Source organism: Saccopteryx bilineata, chromosome 4, assembly GCF_036850765.1.
Source record: "Saccopteryx bilineata isolate mSacBil1 chromosome 4, mSacBil1_pri_phased_curated, whole genome shotgun sequence".
In the NCBI taxonomy this organism is placed as follows: Eukaryota; Metazoa; Chordata; class Mammalia; order Chiroptera; family Emballonuridae; genus Saccopteryx; species Saccopteryx bilineata.
In genome coordinates, this window is record NC_089493.1 from 41,283,764 (window position 1) to 41,302,813 (window position 19,050).

General features: G+C 45.8%; 1 protein-coding gene across 4 annotated transcripts in view; it reads right to left on the reverse strand.

Annotated features, from left to right (window-relative positions):
• DAAM1 (dishevelled associated activator of morphogenesis 1) overlaps positions 1 to 19,050 on the reverse strand; it is a 168,511-nt gene that overhangs the window by 13,790 nt on the left and 135,671 nt on the right. For 3 of the 4 annotated variants that reach the window (XM_066272980.1, XM_066272981.1, XM_066272978.1), the window contains exons 16-21: positions 17,165 to 17,194; positions 15,572 to 15,678; positions 8,576 to 8,660; positions 3,605 to 3,711; positions 1,762 to 1,850; positions 710 to 878 (exon numbers count right to left, since the gene is read on the reverse strand). In XM_066272980.1, coding sequence (XP_066129077.1) covers positions 710 to 878; positions 1,762 to 1,850; positions 3,605 to 3,711; positions 8,576 to 8,660; positions 15,572 to 15,678; positions 17,165 to 17,194 — 587 coding nt within the window. The remainder of the gene's footprint in view (positions 1 to 709; positions 879 to 1,761; positions 1,851 to 3,604; positions 3,712 to 8,575; positions 8,661 to 15,571; positions 15,679 to 17,164; positions 17,195 to 19,050) is intronic. The other variant, XM_066272979.1, reaches the window with a different exon arrangement.

Genomic DNA, 19,050 nt, shown 5'->3' on the forward strand with positions numbered 1-19,050 from the left:
TTAGAGACTTCACATGCTTCATGACCCTACCTGCTAATGACACCACGGCCTTTTCACATCGCAGGGTCTCTACCTGGAACCAGGTCACCTAAAACTTTCTAAGAAGCATTTTAACGAGTCTTGGGAGGAGTAGCTGCATACTAACAGCCAAGGAACAGTTTCACGTCATACTTTTTTCATATAGTGCCAGCTTCAACGTGTAAAGGAAAGCATGACCTGAATAGTCAACAAGCTTCAGATTCTACCACCAGCTGTCAGGTTTTTTCCTCTTCCCGGGAACACGGTGCTCTGTGGGGGGTCGTGACCCGGAGAGGCCATGAGCCGACCCTGAGAGCGCTGGCCGAGCTCCGTCTCTTGATCTGGGCACTGGTTATACAGAGATATTCAATTTGTGAAAATTCACCAAGGTGTACATTTATAATTAGTGAATTTGTCTTTACTGTGTCATCCTAAAATAAAAAAGTTTATCTAAGAAAACCCAAAAAACAAAAAACTCAGACTAGATGATATCCCTGTGGACTGAAAATGGATGAAGGGTAACTGGCCCGATGGGAACCTGGGGCTTCCTGTGGTTGTGAGAGGAAGGAGAGAAGAGAGAGAGAGAGAACCGGAGCTCACAGTATCACGGAGGCCCAGGGCCAGACGGGTACAAATTTAAGCCCTGGCTGAAGTGCTGTGTCCTCCAAGCACTGGAAGATCCCATACTTACTTGTCAATACTGGATTTTGTGTCAGCAATCTTGTTTAGGCTGGAAATCTTGAACCCATACGCATTGCCTCTTTGGCCTTTATTCATGTAATTTCCAAACGCCAAAACCACTTCTAGCAACTGCTTCAGCGCACTGCTCCTAAACACCTCTTCTGAGCCGGAACGTATCGCTTCAAAACAAAACATACAAAACACAACTGTTACAACCAAGGCTTTTCAGTGCTACCCATGCTAACTCCACACTCCTAATAGCATCTACTGATGGTGCAAGACTGGGTTGTTAGATGGCCAGGGGCACTTTCAAAACACCTAAACTAAGAGCCAAGAGCAAGAGGATGGGGAGAGCCAGCTCACGGTGTTTAAGAGATCCCCGGGCAGCTGCACAGTCCTGTCCTTTTCCAGCCCTGTTCTTGGCTGACTTATCAACCAGAAGCAGCTAGAAATACACAGAACAGAAAGTGCACTTCCTACATTCCCTCGCAAACACTTTCTGCCTGGTAGAGTCAGATCAACAGGATTACTGATCCATTCCATTAATAGAAAAACTGGTCAAATGTGTTACATGTTACAGCTCGCAGGTATCAGGGCTCAGGGCTCAAGCAAGGTCCTGATGCCAGCCTGCCTTCTGGGGCTGTGCTCTTCAGTTGCCTTGACTACATTTCAAACATCTACACATTTAATAACCTCAAAATCAATCCATATTTATAACCTCAAATCTTACCTCAGAAAAATCTAGTAAGGCCCTGTTGCAAGAAAGCTAACTAAAGGTTGAATGCTTGTAGCAGTCAAATATATTCCTCCCAACACCCATGTGGTTAAAGGCCGAGTCCCGTAGAGGAGCCCAGGAGGGGTGCTGTGAGTTCTGGAACCTGGGCCAGGACAACGAGCCAAGCGCTGACCCTAAGTAATTATTCATCAGGATTCCAAAAGATTTTGTATAAATAAACACCAAAGGAATCTTGTTTATATGTATTTATACTTGGACGGCACTTGCAATAGGGGCAGTTAAGATGAACAGCACTTTCAATCTGGGCGACTTGACTTTGACTTTACCTTCCACTTTAGGTTTAACTTCTGCCACGCGCTCTGCAAACTTCTTTTTGAAGTACAGTGACTGCAACCTTTGCTGATAATGATTAATTCTGTAAGAGCAAGCACAGATTAATGAACATTCACTTAATATGTCTATGTTCACTCAATGCATATGGAGGCGGGGGAAGCTCAGAGCGCTCTCCCCAACTCCAGACTCTCTCTCTCTCTCTCCCCTCCACTGTTCCTCTTCTGAGCAAGAGCACTGGGCAGGAGGCAACTTTGCCTACAGGACCCACTCTCCTCTGACCTACAGGGGACATTCGGGCAATTGCGCCAGGGTCCTCATCTCCAATCCGATTAGGCAATGGTTGGCTGCTATCGACTAAAGCCCCCTTGGTTCCTCAGAGTCCCAGCAGCTCTGTGAACAGAGAGGGGATACAGAGCGAAGTAAATGAAGAGTCCCCATTCTGCTGCGAGTAAAGGGCTGTTTCCTCCACTTCTCCTTTGCTTCTTAACCTTCTACAAGGTTTGCTGGGGCAACACCGCAGAGGAGAACTGCCTCCAGCACTTTCTCCTCACTCACGTCCCTGCACCTTCCCTTTCTTTCAGTTAGCTCCCTATCTGTTCCCTCAGGGTGGTGAGCTCGGCCTTCCCAGATAGCAACTAGCTACTCCAGACAACAGGGAGGCGGAACGGCCTCTGGTCCCCACCAAGGTTAGCAGCTCTGGGCTGCTGAGGGGATGAGGGTAGGCATTTTGGTCCAGACTTTCTGGAATCACTGCCTAACCTGCTACTGGGTGGAAATTTCAGTCCAGCAGGACCAGGGATCAGCCCCTCCTCCGAAACTACACTATATCATCAGACAGACCTGGGTTTGCCTCCCGGGTTCTCCTTTTATTAGGTGACCCTGAACAGGTACCTTGACTTCTCCATTAAATGGAAGAGAACAGCTCTGGACTTCACAGCCCTCCTGGCAGGGCTGACAGGAGGATTAACTGAGATGATGCATACATACAAAGATCTGGACAATTACTAAGTGGCAGTAGTGTGGGTGGTCATCTGGTTTGTGTACACACAGGTTGTTGGACACAGCTGTCCAAACTGCAAAACCATCCTTTGCTCTACTGTAGTAGGTAAGTTGAGATAGTACAACAACAAAAATAAGCTTGGACAGGTTAGAAATGTGGGGTAAGAGGCATGTTCACCTTGGCTATATTTGTTGGCCTTTGGCTCTTGGGAAGTGTCCTGCCCTGGAGTTGACTGACAGTTTCAGGACCACTGGTCCTTCTCTAATGCAAAATCAATTCGCTAGGCCTGGATGGCAAACACACTCAGCTCACATGCCAGACTCAATCAGGAAGCAGGGGCTGCCTCAGGGACTGCTGGAGAGGGTTGAGAAAGCCAGTCGAGGAAGAACGCCATGACTGATTAGTGATGTATGCATGTGTCATGATTTGACATCCAGGACCCAGCTATTCAGTTATGTGCACTCTGGGTTGACAGCACAGAGTCTGTCCATCAGCATCAACAACCCTGAGATGGTGAGGTAGGAGGAGGAGACACAATCCCCCAAAATCAGAGTGGTGAGGAGAACGACACTGACTAGGAAAAGTTATGAGTTAAACAGGTCAAAGCTCACGAGTCAAAAGGGCCCAGAAATAGATAATTGTAGAGAAACCTGACCCTGTGTCACCCATGGACAAGCAACCAATTAAGAAAAACAAATTCCACACAACTCTGACTTGAAAAGATTCTGGAATTCAAGAGGGCTTTGAGTTAAACCGAACCATTCGACATGAATCAAACGTGTAACCTCCTTAGAAAGGCAGGGGCATCTTTGCTTCTCAAGCATTTTTCAACTCACCGGCTCATCTCGAAAAGGAACCGATCGGCCTTGGCCATCCGGTCCAGCTCATGTTTATGCTCCTCCAAAAGGTCAATGTCACTTTTTTCAGGAACGAATTTCAGGAGCTAAAGAGCATACACAAACATTAAAAGTGAGGTTTGTGACTTAAATTTCTTCAGTAACCTTTTCACCCTTTCAGTGAATTCATCCCAAGATGAAGTTTTAACCTTTGTTTAATTTATAAGCTCTGCTCACAAGTGATTATTTAGATACAACAGAAATTCAATCTCTCCATTTTTACCTGAAAGTAGTTAAGTTGATATAAAACTCCTTCCTGGCATCTTTCTGTTCTACACTGCCTCTCAAGCCAGAACTGGGGCAGTTCATCACCACGGCCTGCTTCACAGACACCATCAGCGGGACCTTGGAGATTCAACCCTCTCATTAGGAGATGATACAAATGAGGCCGCGAGAGATGAAACGCCTGAGCCAGGAGCATAGAGCAAGTGCGTGTCAGCCTCGGAAACGGAACCCGCGGCGTCTCTCCTCCCTGCTCTCTGCGTTTGTTCTCTCCCATCACGCTGGAACGAGTGATTCTCTGCATTTTCAATTCAGTTTGCTTATCGAGCTTATCAAATTCCATCTTTTTTTTCTACTCCATGTAGAGTTGGATAACAGGAACGCAGTGGGATTTGAAGTCTTTAATTCCACATTTTATTTTGGAAGATGAAATGAGCATGGGATGTGGAAGAAATAGCAATGATATTTAATGAGGAAAAGTGCTCCTTTAAAGGAGCAGATATGTGTCTGGGTATGCACAAGCCTTTCTAGAGCAAATGCCTGTGGACCCTGAAAAGAAAAATGACACTAACCCCGTGGACTCTAAAATTCTCCCCATAGCTTGACGCCGACCTTGGGTGCTGTTTAGCAGGTTTTCAAATGTTTGTTGGGTTGATATAAGGCACCCGGGAAAGGCAGTCGGTATGGGTGCGACCGGAGAGAAAGAACTGGGACCCCAGGGAAGGATGCGAACGCCGTGAGGTTGGACACAGACAGCAGGCAGAGCGCACACTGTGTGCCCGGACTGGCATGGGTGGCGCAGCACCCACGCAGGTGGAGGAGCAGCTGTAACAGCAGCAGGGGAGGGCGGCAGTGGTCAAGGTCAGGGAGTCGCAAAGGCCCTATAAGAAGTTCAGTTTTTATTTTGAGGGTACTGGGATAAATCTAAAATCTGAAGTAGAGGAATGAACTTGTAGTTTGAAAAGGTTACTGTGCCTGAAGAATGCAGAATTAGAAGCGATCGAAAGTGTTGGGGGGCTGTGATTAGGTGGTCGATGCCGTCATCCAGGTGGGAGATGGCCGTGGCCTGGACCGGGCAGCGCTGAGATTCTAGAGCTAGTCAGGGGGTTTGAATAGACCCGGCCTGGCTTGTTGCTGGATGGATTATGGTAGATGGGAGTCAAAAGGAGGAGATCCAGGCTTCTGGTGTAGGCAACAACGTACCCAGAGTGTACCAGGGAACCCGGGAAGAGAAGGTTGATGAAGGGTGGGTGGGGAGGTGAGTTGGTGTGTGAAATACTGACAAGAGAACCAAGTAGTGATTTCTAGTAGGCAGGTGGACAAATGGGCCTGAAATCCTAATCTGTTTGGGAGACAAAGCCCTGGGGTTGGTTGGAACATGCACAGAAGTGAGTGAGGCCACGTGGACAGCCATCAGAAGATAAAAGCAGGGCTCCAGAGGAGCCAGCATTTAAGGGGTGGGGACAAGAAGAGGAACCTCCGAAGGAGGCCATGGAGGGGCCTACATGGAATCTCAGGACAATGGAAGGAGGTGTTTCACCAGAGGGCAAGTGGCCATCAGTGTCGCATACCATCAAGAAATGAAGGAAGACAAGGACTGCAAAGAGCCCCTGGCTTTGGCAACACGGAATTTGTGTCCTTAGGGAGGTGAGGAAGACAGACTGCAGGGAGCTGAAGAAGAGTGATGAGGAGGTGAGTGGAAGTGGGGACAGGCTTTCAAGAACTTGGGCTGTGTCAAGAAAGAGAGAGGACAGCAGCTGGATGGGGCTGTGTGGCCTTAAGAGGTGTGTGGGTGAAAAGCTGAGGCTCAAACAAGTTATGTGTCAAGAGGGAGAGGTGAGAGACTAGGAGAGGGGTCCCTGAGCAGAAGGAAGGGATGGGCCAGGGGCACCCCTCTTTCCTAATGGGGTGGTAGGGGTGGAGGAGATGGAAGTGCTTGCGGGGAAATTCATAGGTCTGGTGGCCTGATGGCTTCTGGCTAATTTATGTTCCGCTATCCAAACAGTGGCAGTGAAAAGGACACAAATCTTCTTGTTCTTCCTCAGTGCAAGGAGGGAAGGTAGCAGGCAAGAGCAATGGAGAAGGAAGAGTGAGAAAAAGGCTTAGTTTGGAAATTCAGTTCTAGTCTCAGGCATCGTCCCCACTCGTGATGCAAAGCCCACAGGCCCCTGTGAAGGAAAACACAGTCCCTAAGCCAGGGGTCCCCAAACTTTTTACACAGGGGGCCAGTTCAATGTCTCTCAGACCGTTGGAGGGCCAGACTATAAAAAAACTCTGAACAAATCCCTATGCACACTGCACATATCTTATTTTAAAGTAAAAAAACAAAATGGGAACAAATACAATATTTAAAATAAAGAACAAGTAAATTTAAATCAACAAACTGACCAGTATTTCAATGGGAACTATGCTCCTCTCACTGACCACCAATGAAAGAGGTGCCGCTTCTAGAAGTGCGGCGGGGGCCGGATAAATGGCCTCAGGGGGCCGCATGTGGCCCGCGGGCCGTAGTTTGGGGACCCCTGCCCTAAGCACTCTTCCGTTATGTACAAAAGAAGAGTAAGAGGAACATTCTAAAGGCGCAGTCCTCCTCACAACACAGTCATATCACAGGCCGTGCATGGATAGTTTTAAGAGAAGAAAGAGTTAGAAAAAGAGTCAGTTGATCTTATCCGAGTTCTGAGCCCAGTAGCTAAAAGCAGCAGAAGAGGACATGAATATGGCTCAAATGCAAATCAGAGAGGAGCAGAGAGATGCTGGCTTCACCCCGTGCTTGGGGAGAGTGCTGTATGAAGGCAAAGGGCACAGCGGAGGACTGGCAGGACCGGAGCCGGGGGCGGGGCTGAGAAGAAGAGGCTGGGAGTGGAGCGGAACAGGAGATACACAGTTACCCGAGACCTAGTCCAAGCACCCTTGCTGGCCAGATCTGGCTGGCTTCAGTAGATAGATTTTCTCACTTGTATTTATTTGAAGCACATTCTATTTGCACTGCAAGCCCTTTTGGCAAGATTTTGAAATCTTTTCCCTCAAGGAGGAATTTTGCTGGATGCAATTTCACAGTAAACAGATTTTGTGGAATTTTAAACACATGACCTTGTCGATAGGGGGCCGAAGGCCTCAGGACTAAGACAGCTTTCTGCATGGCTCTCCACCCTGGGCGAGCATTCTGATGCAGACAACTGCAGTGCAGGGCGGGGTGGGGGCAGAGGTGGCTGGGCTGCATGCCCATGGGCAGACTGCTCTGCCTGGTCCACAGAGAGGGACAGAAGAGAGTGTGGAGGAGCTGTATAGTGCTCTGAGAAATGAATCTGAGGTTTAGGAATGACTTTTAAACTATTCACACACAGAGCACCCTAACAGACTGGAAAGCGCAGTCATTAACTGTTTTGATAACTAAATCAAACCTTAAAAGGAAAGCATGGAAGTTTGGCATTGCTAAGGTGTGAGACTTTTCACTCAGGTCAAGTGCAGCTGCAGTGGCTCCAGGGAGGGCAGGGCCATGGAGGTGTGGTGACCCTAAACACACCACCCCTCCTGCTTTGTGCTTGAGGCCTGTTAGGACATCAGCGAGAACCTAAATGTACATGCAGACAGACACCCCTCCCCCCCCCCGGGGCAGCCTTGCTACCCAGGATCACTGTTAGCAATGCAAACTATTCTTCTCCTCTGCTCTAGGGGGCTGACCATGCCTGCAGATGGTCAAGTTCAGCCTGGAATCATGATTACTTGTATCCAGTCAACCTTAAGTGTACCTGGCTCTAACAAACATGGACCTTTTGACGAAAATCACTCAAACTATGCTTCTATCCCAAGGACAATGAGAGAAGCAGACAGAACAGTCTTAGAGTATTCCAAGACTATCTCTAAAAAGCACAGAACAATTTAAGTCCAGACCAAGAAACAGGCGATAATCCTTAGAATATCTGCTAGCTAACAACACTGTCATGTGGGGGACCAGTGAACCAAGCTGTGGAACAACATGACACAGTTGGAGTGGCTACACAGAGCACGTTATAGAAATGCTGCATGAAGGGAGGCTGGGTCACCACACGCCCTTGTCTGCCAAGGATAATATAGATGATGTACAACTTGCTAGCCCCGGCCACTGAATGAACTGCCATTTACAACACAAGAAGAGTACCACACGATATAGGGACAAAACTCAGCCCCATGAATGCGAATCCCACCTGATGACACATCTGGATATTTAGATGTAGATGGCAGTGATAGGGGTTTAACAGTGGCTTCTGTGGTTGTGGGAATGGTGAGCACTGTGGGAAAGACACGCATTGTATGCATGAAGGATTTAGCAATGGATCGGTGTATGTAGTACAGCATGATCTCCCAGTGCTAGTGATTCTTGATATTCCTGTGAAACAAACTTTCTACTAAAGCTACTAGATATATATGACCTACAAGGGAGTAGTAACTTAGCAGCGTGAGGGGCAGAGCCGGCATTGTGGACCCAGGGCACTTGACACACTTGTCACCTTGCTTCTCATGCATCATTCGGAGGAACACCGAGAGAAGAGAGTCTCAGTTTCCTAACAGAACCCTATGGAACCTTGGCTCAGCCTCAGTTCAGAAATGAAGAAATTGTCTATCAACCACAACCAGCTTTTCTCAGCATCTCACTCCCTGCAGCAAGTCAGCTGTCGCTTGGGCTCTGAGGTACGTCTGGCGGCTCACCTGTTCCAACATGTCCTTGGGCAGATCTTCTTGTTCGTCCATTGTCAGAATTGCCCGTTTGATTTCATCATTGGACAACTTCAACCTGGAGAGAGAGCATTTTCTCTTGTTGGTAACACCCCTGGCTCGAGCGTTACAATTGAATGGAAGATAATTCATTTTGCTACTGAATTACTCCAGCTGCTGATTTTCAAGTACTGTTTTGCTCAGAATCTCTCAGTGAAATCTTATTTCCTGACAATACTGCACCTAAAATTAGGATTTTGAACCTGCTTTAACATTCTTTCAGGGCTTGGTCAGGCTCCGCTGACACAGCGCACGGAGCTGTTCGGTTCTGCTGGTCAGTTTCCTTGGACGACGGCTTAGAAGAGGAGAGGTTTGGACACCACCCATGCCCGACATCCCCTTCACATCCACAATCTGCAGGCGAAAGAGGAAAGACCAAAATCTATGGTCTTAACTTGATTATCGACCAGGAGTGTTTAAAGCTTCCTGTCATGCTAAAAACGGGTTTAAATAAGTTAGGATCTATGTTATTGTTAAAAAATTGAAAGATCGTTAATATACAAAATAAAATGTACAAGTATTTCACACTTGAGGAGTTGTCACATGTTACTTCATCTGAACTTCAAAATAACTGGGATAGTCATTTTAATATTTTCTAATAGAGGAAGAAACAGAGGCTCAGAATAGTTAAGCAATTTGCCCACGGTCAAACACACAGAAAGTGGCAGTATTTCACACAACCCTGACATTCTTGATTTGCTTATCCCAAATTCTTTTTATAAATATTACTTACCTAATTAATGTTTTATAGGGGAGGATTTAAAACAAAAACAGAAATCTGTTTTCTGAGTACCATAACTTTATATAATTCACTAACTAAGGATTTGTCTTGATGATGTCAAGACACCAAAGTGTTGACTGGAAAGAGTCATAAAATTAAAACATACTTGTAAAAGTGTGATTTTAGTAGATACAACCAACAATCATAACCAGGGCAAACGATCATTAACTGTAACAATCGAGTCATTCTTTTCTTATTTGTAAGCACAGACCCAGACTTCCATTAAAAATCTCCCTTCCTTACAAGGTACCAGTAACACGACATGTTAACATCATCTGATCTGTTCTTTTAGTCTCTGATCTTCAAGGATAACATTTCGGCCTAGTGAGGAAGATATGAACACAAATACAGAGCAAGACGTAAGCCCTCACACGTAATGCTTAAAGACGGGGACTTTGGCATCAGACGGGCTAGGCCCCGTCCTGGATCTGACACTGTCTTAGCCTGTGTGACCTTGGAAAAAGATTTTCCGTAGTCTCAGTGTCCTCATCTATAAAATAGCAAGAATAAAAACCACATTTAAATAAAGGAGTGTGTGTGCATGCGTGCGTGCGTGTGTCTAAGTAGGTGTATAAAGTGAAATAACACATGTAAACTGTTTAGTGCCTATCCATAGAAGGGCTCAATACTCTGTATGAATCCTCTACAAGGTAGACTTTTCTACACCAGGAAAAAAAAAAAAGGCAGCAATGCTTATGTAACCTTAATTGTCATGTGCATTTATTTGATCATTAAACAGCACTTAGCGGGGTTACTATGAACACTTCCCACAGTACTCTCATATCCATTATTTCACCATAGTTTCCTCTCCACATATACTACCCATTAGGCCTGGGAGTACTGAAAATGAGTTAGGGGACATGGTGTTTATTTTAAAAGTGGGTATAATTTTTGGAAGAATCAAATGATAAGCTGAACACTTGACATAAAAGAATGGAAAGCCCACAGTTACCGCGTTCCCGTGGATAAATGAGAGCTGGACGAGAGCGGGGGTGACATAAAGGCCGCGGCCGGAGGAGAGAACGCCAGGGTGGAGACCCCTCTGGACAGCCCTGGCTGGGCCTTGCCTCTCGATTTTGATATAATCTTATTAAAACCACCCACCCAGCCATTTAACCTAAACATTGTTTCATGTGCCAATAAGAAGGACAGGGAAGGGACAGCAATCTGGGAACCCTGTTGTACCAATACCATTCTCTTCTATTTCAAGTTTCCAGATCCAAATATAGCATCTAGGCGACATGCCCAGTTGTCTGTGTTCTAAAATAAGGCCCATACTATTGCCTAGGCTGGGCTGTGGTAACGTTGGAGCTTCTGGGCTGTAGACAGCCACTCTAGACCTCAGCAGACTTCTGGGGACAGTCAGTGCCCCCTAAATATGATGTCCACTAGAACATCATAATGGAAAAGCCTCAAATTTAAATGGAACAAGTAAGCAAGTTGGCATGGGTAAAACGTCTGTTGGGAAAACACGGTATCCTAGCAAAGGTCTCCACCGTTCTGGCCTGGGCAGCCCTAGACGCCAGGACACCAAAGGCTCTAGGGTCAGTGAAGGGCAAACACCGCGGTGCGGCCCTGCAAAGTCGAAGACGAGGGCCCTTAGGGAAGGCTGAACGTGCCACTAATAAAAACCAAACCGGCTGTGGAATTGTCTATAGTCATCATGAAAAAAACTGCACTTATTATAAGAAAAAAATAAATTAGTTCTGTGTCCTTCTCACACTGAGTTGAAGAAAGTACTTTATGGTGCCGTTCTGCTGAGTCCTCTGTTTTGTATTTAAAAGGAGCTGAAAATCAGAGTGAGAACAATACTTGAAGTATCAGATTTGCATTTCATTAGCTCCCCATATGGAGTGCAGAACTTCTTGCTTTTGAAATTGTATATATTTATGCTCCTCAACCCCTCCATCCCCACCCCCCACCCCAGAGGCTGTCTGGACTAAACACTAGCTCTAATTCATAACAAGTCTCGTTTCTCTAAATGTGGCCCAGAAAGAGACCCGAGACTTTAATGGATAGTACTTAAGAAAATCTACCTGTCAACATACCGCCTCGCACGTGGCCCGTTGGAGGGACAAGGAAACTGTACCTTTGGGGAAAGCGGAGAAGGGTCTGCTGCCCCCCAGGATGGTTCCATAGGTTGCTAGGCTCTTCGTATCATCTGTCATCCACAGAATGAGTTGCTAATCTCTGTAATTTAAGGACCCTACCATTTCTAACCTTTTAATTGCTTTTAAAGCTTGGCAGTGTTCTGGTGTACTGGAGGGTGGCAACTTCTGAGACATCCCCTTCCACTCTCTTTACAAGGCAGGAAAAAGCCATTTAAAAACAATATTTAAATCTACCTTGGTCTACTCAGGTATTTCAGAAATGTGCCGAGGGAACATCCAGGCGTAATTACAGTAAGTTAGGGACGGACAGCTGGATCAGCCTCAGCTCTGTGTCAGTGGATTTCAGCCAAATCCTCCCACATTAAAGTAGCTTTCTGTGGTCTGCTACAGCCCGGCTGCCATGTTAAGTGAGCATCTGGAGAAAAGAACGGCAGGACGCTTCACAGAAGCGTGTTTCAGGTGGGTTCACTTTGCAATGTGAACCAGCCTCCGAGGCTGCTTCTGTCTTTTTTATTTTCTCCCTTTTTGGAAGGGAGAGGTCTGTTTGAGGGAATAAAGCAGAGTGAATTTTAGATGGCCACAAGCCGTCTAGAGGCATGCAAGAGAAAAGGTGTGGCTCAGTCTCCCAGGGCCCGAGGGAGGGGTTCTCATTCTGCACTCCTCGGGTCTGGGAAAGGCCGGGCCAGTGGCCTGGAGCTGCTGGTTCAAACCCACATCTTCCAGGCACTCTCTTTCTAGGAGCTGCAGTGACCCTGGCCACTCGTGCTGTGAACACATAAAAAGGGCCTGTACCTCCCTGCTGCTTGGCCCCTGGGGTGGGAAGGGCTTCCTTTTTGATTGTCTGCTCAGCTCCTGGCGAGGCTGTGGCAGGTGTCTCCGACCAAAGGGCCCACGGACTTTTGCAGTGTGGGGGTAAGGAAGAGCTTCTAATGATCATCAGCACTGCAGACAGATGCACTCACTAAAATGGAAACACTGCAGACTTTTCACTGTAGAGGAATTTGGTGTAATGACTACATTGCTGGAATTAAATTCCTAGTCAGCAAGATAAGAAACAGAGCGGGCTGCCACTTTTGAGAATGAAATAAGCAGAAAAGAAGACAGTAAGTGTGGAAAGGTAAGCAATCTTGACATCGACTTGGCAACGTTTCTACTCGCTGTCCCTAAGCACAGAACCCGTCTCCAAGTCCTGTTCAGGGTTTCTCCATCTCTCTCAACTCCATGCCCCCATCAGGTCTCACCTGGACAACAGAAAGAGCCTCCGACTGGAAGGCCACCTTTGCCTCCAGTTCCTGACCCCTCCCACCTATCCTGCGGACCTCTGAGAGATCAAACGTGCAGCCTTATTAAAACAGTGTGATCTCCTCCCCAACAAACTGCACTGATTTTCAATCTTCTGGGCACCTAACAGGCCACTGCCTGAACAGCAGCTGCATGCATATGGGCATCCTGCCAGGTCTAATCCTCACAAACCCGCTACAAGGCTAGCACTTTCATTATCTGCATTTTACAGATGAGGAGGGTATGGCTCGACCCTGGGCTGACTCACGCCTTCACCAAGGCACCAGGCATGGGTTGCAGTCACTCCTGTCTGTTCTCATTCAAGCCAAGCAATGACGGTCTGCTGCAATTTACAGAGCTCTCTTTATTAGCTGTGCTTTGCCCCTCTGGTGCCTTTCTTCCTGCTGCACACTTCCTTGGCACTGTCTCCATCTCCCTGGCCACATAACTGTTCCTGCCTTCGAGGCCCACTGTCCTGGGAAACCTGTCAGTGTCCCTCTCGCTTGGCTGGGCTCCTGTCTCCTTCCAGCCAGGCCAATCTAAGCCGGGAATTGTTCACAAGTCACCTCATCCGTGTCATCTCTCTTCTCCAATCAGCCATAAGCTTCCCAAGGCAGCAGTGCTATGTCACTGTGGGTCGTCCCACGGTGTCCAGCCGAGTGCCAGGCAAATGGGTGCTTCAAAGTGAGAACTCTAAGAAAAAGGCCTCGGACGTGCTCTCAGAGAGCTCTCTGCCTTTAAGCCCCTAGCTCCTTCAGTGGGGAGCAATGCAGCGCCCGCACAGAGGGGAAAGCAAAAGCAAGGAAAACTGCTGACTGGTTAACAAATAAATCAATCAATAAAACACAAATTAAAATTCAATCTGCTTAATTTCCTTTGCCTTTACCACAGCCCTGTGCTTTCCTGAGAAGAGAGGGGAAACTACTGATCACTGAGCAGAAAAGCAGGTGCTAATGAATCAGCTGGGGAAGAGGTTTTCCAACCTGATCAATAAGGCTCAATTACCATACAGTCAACTGAGATGCAGAATTACTTTGTTATGCACAATAACTTTTAATTCTGCATCCTGTCATAGCACTTATTCATTAAACTGGACTTCAATAGATAATCTAACAGCTACCATCTTCGAGAGAGAGAGTTTAGGCACATTTTAAGTTCTAAGTCACCTGATACTTCTGAGGTAACAAAGGAATTACATACCACAAATATGAAATAATTCTTTCAATTATAGGATGGGAAATTTGCCGGCAAGAGATGTAACCTTATCTATAACTGGTGTAATTACCCTGGTTGGCACCTAGTACTGAGAATAATCTGTCTATAAGGAACTGGGTCATAATTTATATACCTATGAGCACTTTCAATACTACAGAAATTCAAGAGTGATAGCTCCCTTTGTCAAGTTGTTTTCAAGTATTCCTCTAAAAATAGAGGAGGAATTCTAAAATTGAAATAAAAACCACATTTCCCCAAATTTTCATTTTATTTTGCTGTTAAGAATGTTATTTGTGAAAAGAAATTGGAACAAAACAGATGGTGACCATGACAGAAGAAAAATGAGAGACCTTCCAATTATCTTCAGTGGTGTCTTCCTGAGCATGTGCTCAGGGAGTGAAAGTGGGGATAGATCCAGGGCCTGCCCCTTAACACAGCTGCCATTCTTCCAGCTGCAGAAATGAAATGCCAGCGAACAGGATGGTTCACATTACCTTACCAGTTGTATTAAAATTCAGTGATCTCGCGAGGCTTCAATTTCCTGTTGACTAGAAGAAACACTTGGCCCCTGAAGTAATATATATCTGGCTAACAATCAAAGTCCCATGCTGAAAACCAAGTAGCAGTTCTGTGCTGAAAGAAATTTACTCTAAGACTATCTAAAAACTAAGGACTATGACTTTCCCTCTTTACTCTCCCTGAAAGAAAAGTCACCTTACACCAGTCTCAACATATACACAGCATTCTTTCTAGCATGTAACCAATGGGACTTATACTTAAAGCCTCAAAGCTCAGGATTCTTTACATCTTCATTCAGCTCATAAGCATTAGGTATCTTTGCCTAATGTGAAAGGCCCTTTTAGAGAAAAGAGAAAACTAGATCCCGATAGGCTACTTGAAATACCCACGGCAACCTCAAGTGACAATTAGATCCCAGGCTCCCAAATTTCCTTTCTTCTTTTCAAGTTCCAAGGTCGTGATGGTTCACTAATTATGAGAAAGATTTCTGAACAGGACTGACTTAGATAAATTAGCATTTCATTGAAGTTTGAGATTTACATATTTTTTTTTAGCCATAACAATGTTCAGAAAGAGCATGAAATCATGTAACTTTGAAGTATAAAAGGATGATTTTTTGAAAGCAAGAGAAAAAAGGAGGCTTTATGTTTGGTCCTGATTCTGTGGCAATGTTATTCAACAGACAAAATATCTCTGAAGTCAAGAAGTATAAATAAAAGTCAAGTCCATTTTATAGGCTATCTGGGAAAAACAAACAAACAAACACAAACATTAACTTGGGATGTTCTGCTTCTTAAATTTAGGAGTCTGTGGGAATTAAATTCCAAGGCAGTAGGCAACCAGCTCCTATATATTCAAGTAGAGAAAGTACATAGCACAAGTGCTTTCCGCTTAGACAGAAGAGAAGCTGAAGAACAGTACCTCAGCAGAGTTTACTTATAAGAACAAATAAAACATGCGTTTTGGAGCTACATGATAGAGAAATTGGTCCTACCAGAAATGTCTGTTCAACATCAACAATACCTCGATAGAAGGATGTTGCAATTCTGAGCTCTCCGACCGTCAATCACTGAAAGCTCTTTGACTTTAAGTTTGGAACTCAATGTGTCATCGATGGCATCTGCTTCTTTCTATAAAGAGCATGAAAGAAATCCATCACGGTCAAACAGGGACATTCCGATTTCAGACACATACTTTTCCTTTATAGTTTCCACACACACACACACACACACACACACACGTGCGCGTGGACACATACATGCAAAGCTGAGATGGTGAGGGGGGAGTATAGGGAGGTGGCGAAATTAAAACAAAGACTAAAATTTAGTAGACAAGGAGAAATAATAAGAAAAGCTGACCACCCACATTTGAAAAGCATTCTTTGGAAGAACAAAGTGCTTCTAAGTTGAAGATGCTCGGTGTGCATAAATTATCAGTGAGTGGTGCCCTCCTTTTGTCTCCCAAGTCCTATGGATAGCAGACAGAACTGTCACTATGAATCAAGCTCAGCTGAGGTCTGCCATTGCAGGTCCAGCCTTTCGCAGGGCACATTCACCCCAGAACCATTTGCATCCTGAATGCTCAAAAAGCTGAACAATAAAGACTCCCAAACATCTTCATGTGCAACAGGAAGCTCCCAAGCCCAGATGGTACCTTCCATTACCCTGAAACCTGATGGACAGTCACTCAAGGGGAGGGGACAGCTCAAGCATTAGTTCAGTTGCTTGAGTTAACAATGAAACTCTACTTGCATACTCTGCTGCTATACAGAAAGCTGTAAGCAATGATGGCCACTCATCACTTTTGATGGAAGAAGCACAGAACAATTATATATAAGATACTGTTTGAGTAAACTGGACATCAAAGTAAAAACATAGACTAACTTGATAAATAGCAAGTTTGATCTTATTAGAGAGGTCAGGATCCATTTAAAAAATAGATCATGCCATTTAAAAATGTAAGAAAATCAGGGAACTCTGGAATTGTCTAACAGTTTAGGAAACAAAAACAATGCGGAGTTGAAAGTAAGAAGCACCGGGCCCTGGCTGGTTGGCTCAGTGGTAGAGCGTCAGCCTGGCGTTTGGAAGTCCTGAGTTCGATTCCCAGCCAGGGCACACAGGAGAAGTGCTCATCTGCTTCTCTACTCTTCCCCCTCTCCTTTCTCTTTCTCTTCTCCTCCCACAGCCAAGGCTCCATTGGAGCAAAGTTGGCCTGGGCGCTGAGGACGGCTCCATGGCCTCCACCTCAAGTGCTAGAATGGCTCCGGTTACAACGGAGCAAAACCCCAGATGGGCAGCACATCGCCCCCTAGTGGGCATGCTGGGTGGATCCCGGTTGGGCACATGAGGGAGTCTGTCTCTCTGCCTCCCTGCTTCTCTCTTCAGAAAAATATAAATAAATAGATAAATAAAGTAAATAAGTAAGTAAGAAGCACCATGTGAACAAACTTAACAGCTGTCTTTTGTAGTGATGAGATTTCAGGAGTTGAAACCCAATGTGAAACTACCTCAGCACAACCTTACAATATCTGAACAGAACGAGGTAACCAAGACATTTCAAGTTTACAGTGAGCGAAGGAGTTTATACGAAGCAAGGTTTAGGTAGTAACTCACTTACCTGCTTGGAGTTACTGTTCACAAAGAAATCCTACAGCCATGGCAGAGGCATGGAAAAGGCAAAGCAGATACATGCAATTCAGAAATCACAGCAACAAATGAGAGAAAGTCAAGGAAATCAGTGACATGGGCTAAGAGATGATTATGCCCCTAGGAGCGACAGTGAGAGTTAGTGAAGATGGGAGAGCCCGGCTGGAAGGACAGGTAAGGGCATGGCACTGAGCACGCAGGGCAGAGAGGGAGGACGGCAGGGGCTGCACCTCATTTTCACTGGTGGAAAATCAAACTCAGAAAAGAAAGGACTTAAACACCCAGGAAGACTCAAGTTGGGAAATGAAGGTATCCCGTTGGAAAGGATCACTGGGCTCCCTTTATTTATCATGACTTCCACTTAAAGTTAAAAAAAAATTAGTTTAATCAACATAAGGAAATTATTCCCATTGTCATACACTAGCAAAAATATGTGTGTGTGTGTGTGTGTGTTAGAAGTAATCGTTTGTCTTCTCGTATCACAAGGGCTATGGAAAGGCAAAAGGCTGTTTCAACAACATAGGTCCATAATATTAACCTTCAGTACTCCTCCAGAGTCCAAACAATGCCTGTCAGTGCTATAGGCAGGTATGAGGAAAAACACAGAACGTGCAATTGTGAAATAAGGGATTCGTGTGGTGAGCAGCCACCGTGGCCCTGTCCCAACTGCCTCGGGGTTGTTTCAAGCACACAGAAGTCAACAGTCTCTTCTTGAAATAGTCCACAGAAAAGACTTGGCGTGAAGGAGAAAAAGAGGAAGAAGTAATTGACAGACTCTGAGAAAGTTATTGCTTTATTTGCATATTTTTGCCATGATAAAATGAAAATAGCTTCGGTGTGCAAAACATAGCCCAGCTTTCCAGCCAATCACTTGCACAACCAGCACTTGCTCAGCAAACTCCTTCAGGCCTCACTGGTCCTAGCAGCACCGCCAAGGCCAATTTCACACAGATGAGATGGCTCATGTCATTCCTCTAGTGGGAACCAAAACGTGCCCTCCTCCCTGGCTCCACCCAGACCAGAAGGGGTTGTTTTCTCTAGAATAGCATTTAAAACATAATTTGGTGACCATGAGAAACCTTTCTTCTTCTCTGACGTCACAATTTTCTCTTGATCTTGTTGTAATGGTCCATTTTTCTACTCTGGAACTCCTGAGTACTCTTTCCCCGTAAAAGCAGTTTCTCCTTTCCAGGACAAGAAAAATCTACGACAACGTGAACTCCACGAGGTCTTACCCTACTTTTCTCTCTTCAAGAAACAAGTTGCTAGTTGATTTATATCTGGCTCACTCTCTGGCCTTCAACAAAAAAACTTTGTGGGTTTTTTTTTTTTTTTATTAAGTGAGAGGCAGGGAGGCTGAGAGACAGTCTCCCCCATGTGCCCTGATCAGATCAACCCGACAAGCCCACTAAGGGGTGATGCTCTGCCCACCTGGGACCACTGCTCTGTTGCTCATCAACCAAGCTATTTCAGTGCCTGAAGCAAGGCCATGGAGCCAACCTCAGCAACCAAGGCCAACCTGCTCGAACCTTTGGAGCCATGGCTGCGGGAGAGGAAGAGAGAAAGAGAGAAAGCAAAAGAGAGGGGAGAGGAGAGAGAGAGAGAGAGAGAAGGGATGGGGTGGAGAAGCAGATGGTCACTTCTCTTGTGTGTTCTGACCGGGAATCAAAACTGGGACTTCCACATGCCGAGCCTATGCTCTACTGCTGAGCCAACAGGCCTGGGCCAAAAAACCTTCTAAGACCTTGTCTGGAAACACTCCATAAGTTCCCACCATCAGGAAACTGAGATTTCTGACTTCTACTGTAGTGGGCTATGAACTCAGGCAACTAGTTGGGTACAGGTGCTCAGGCTGTC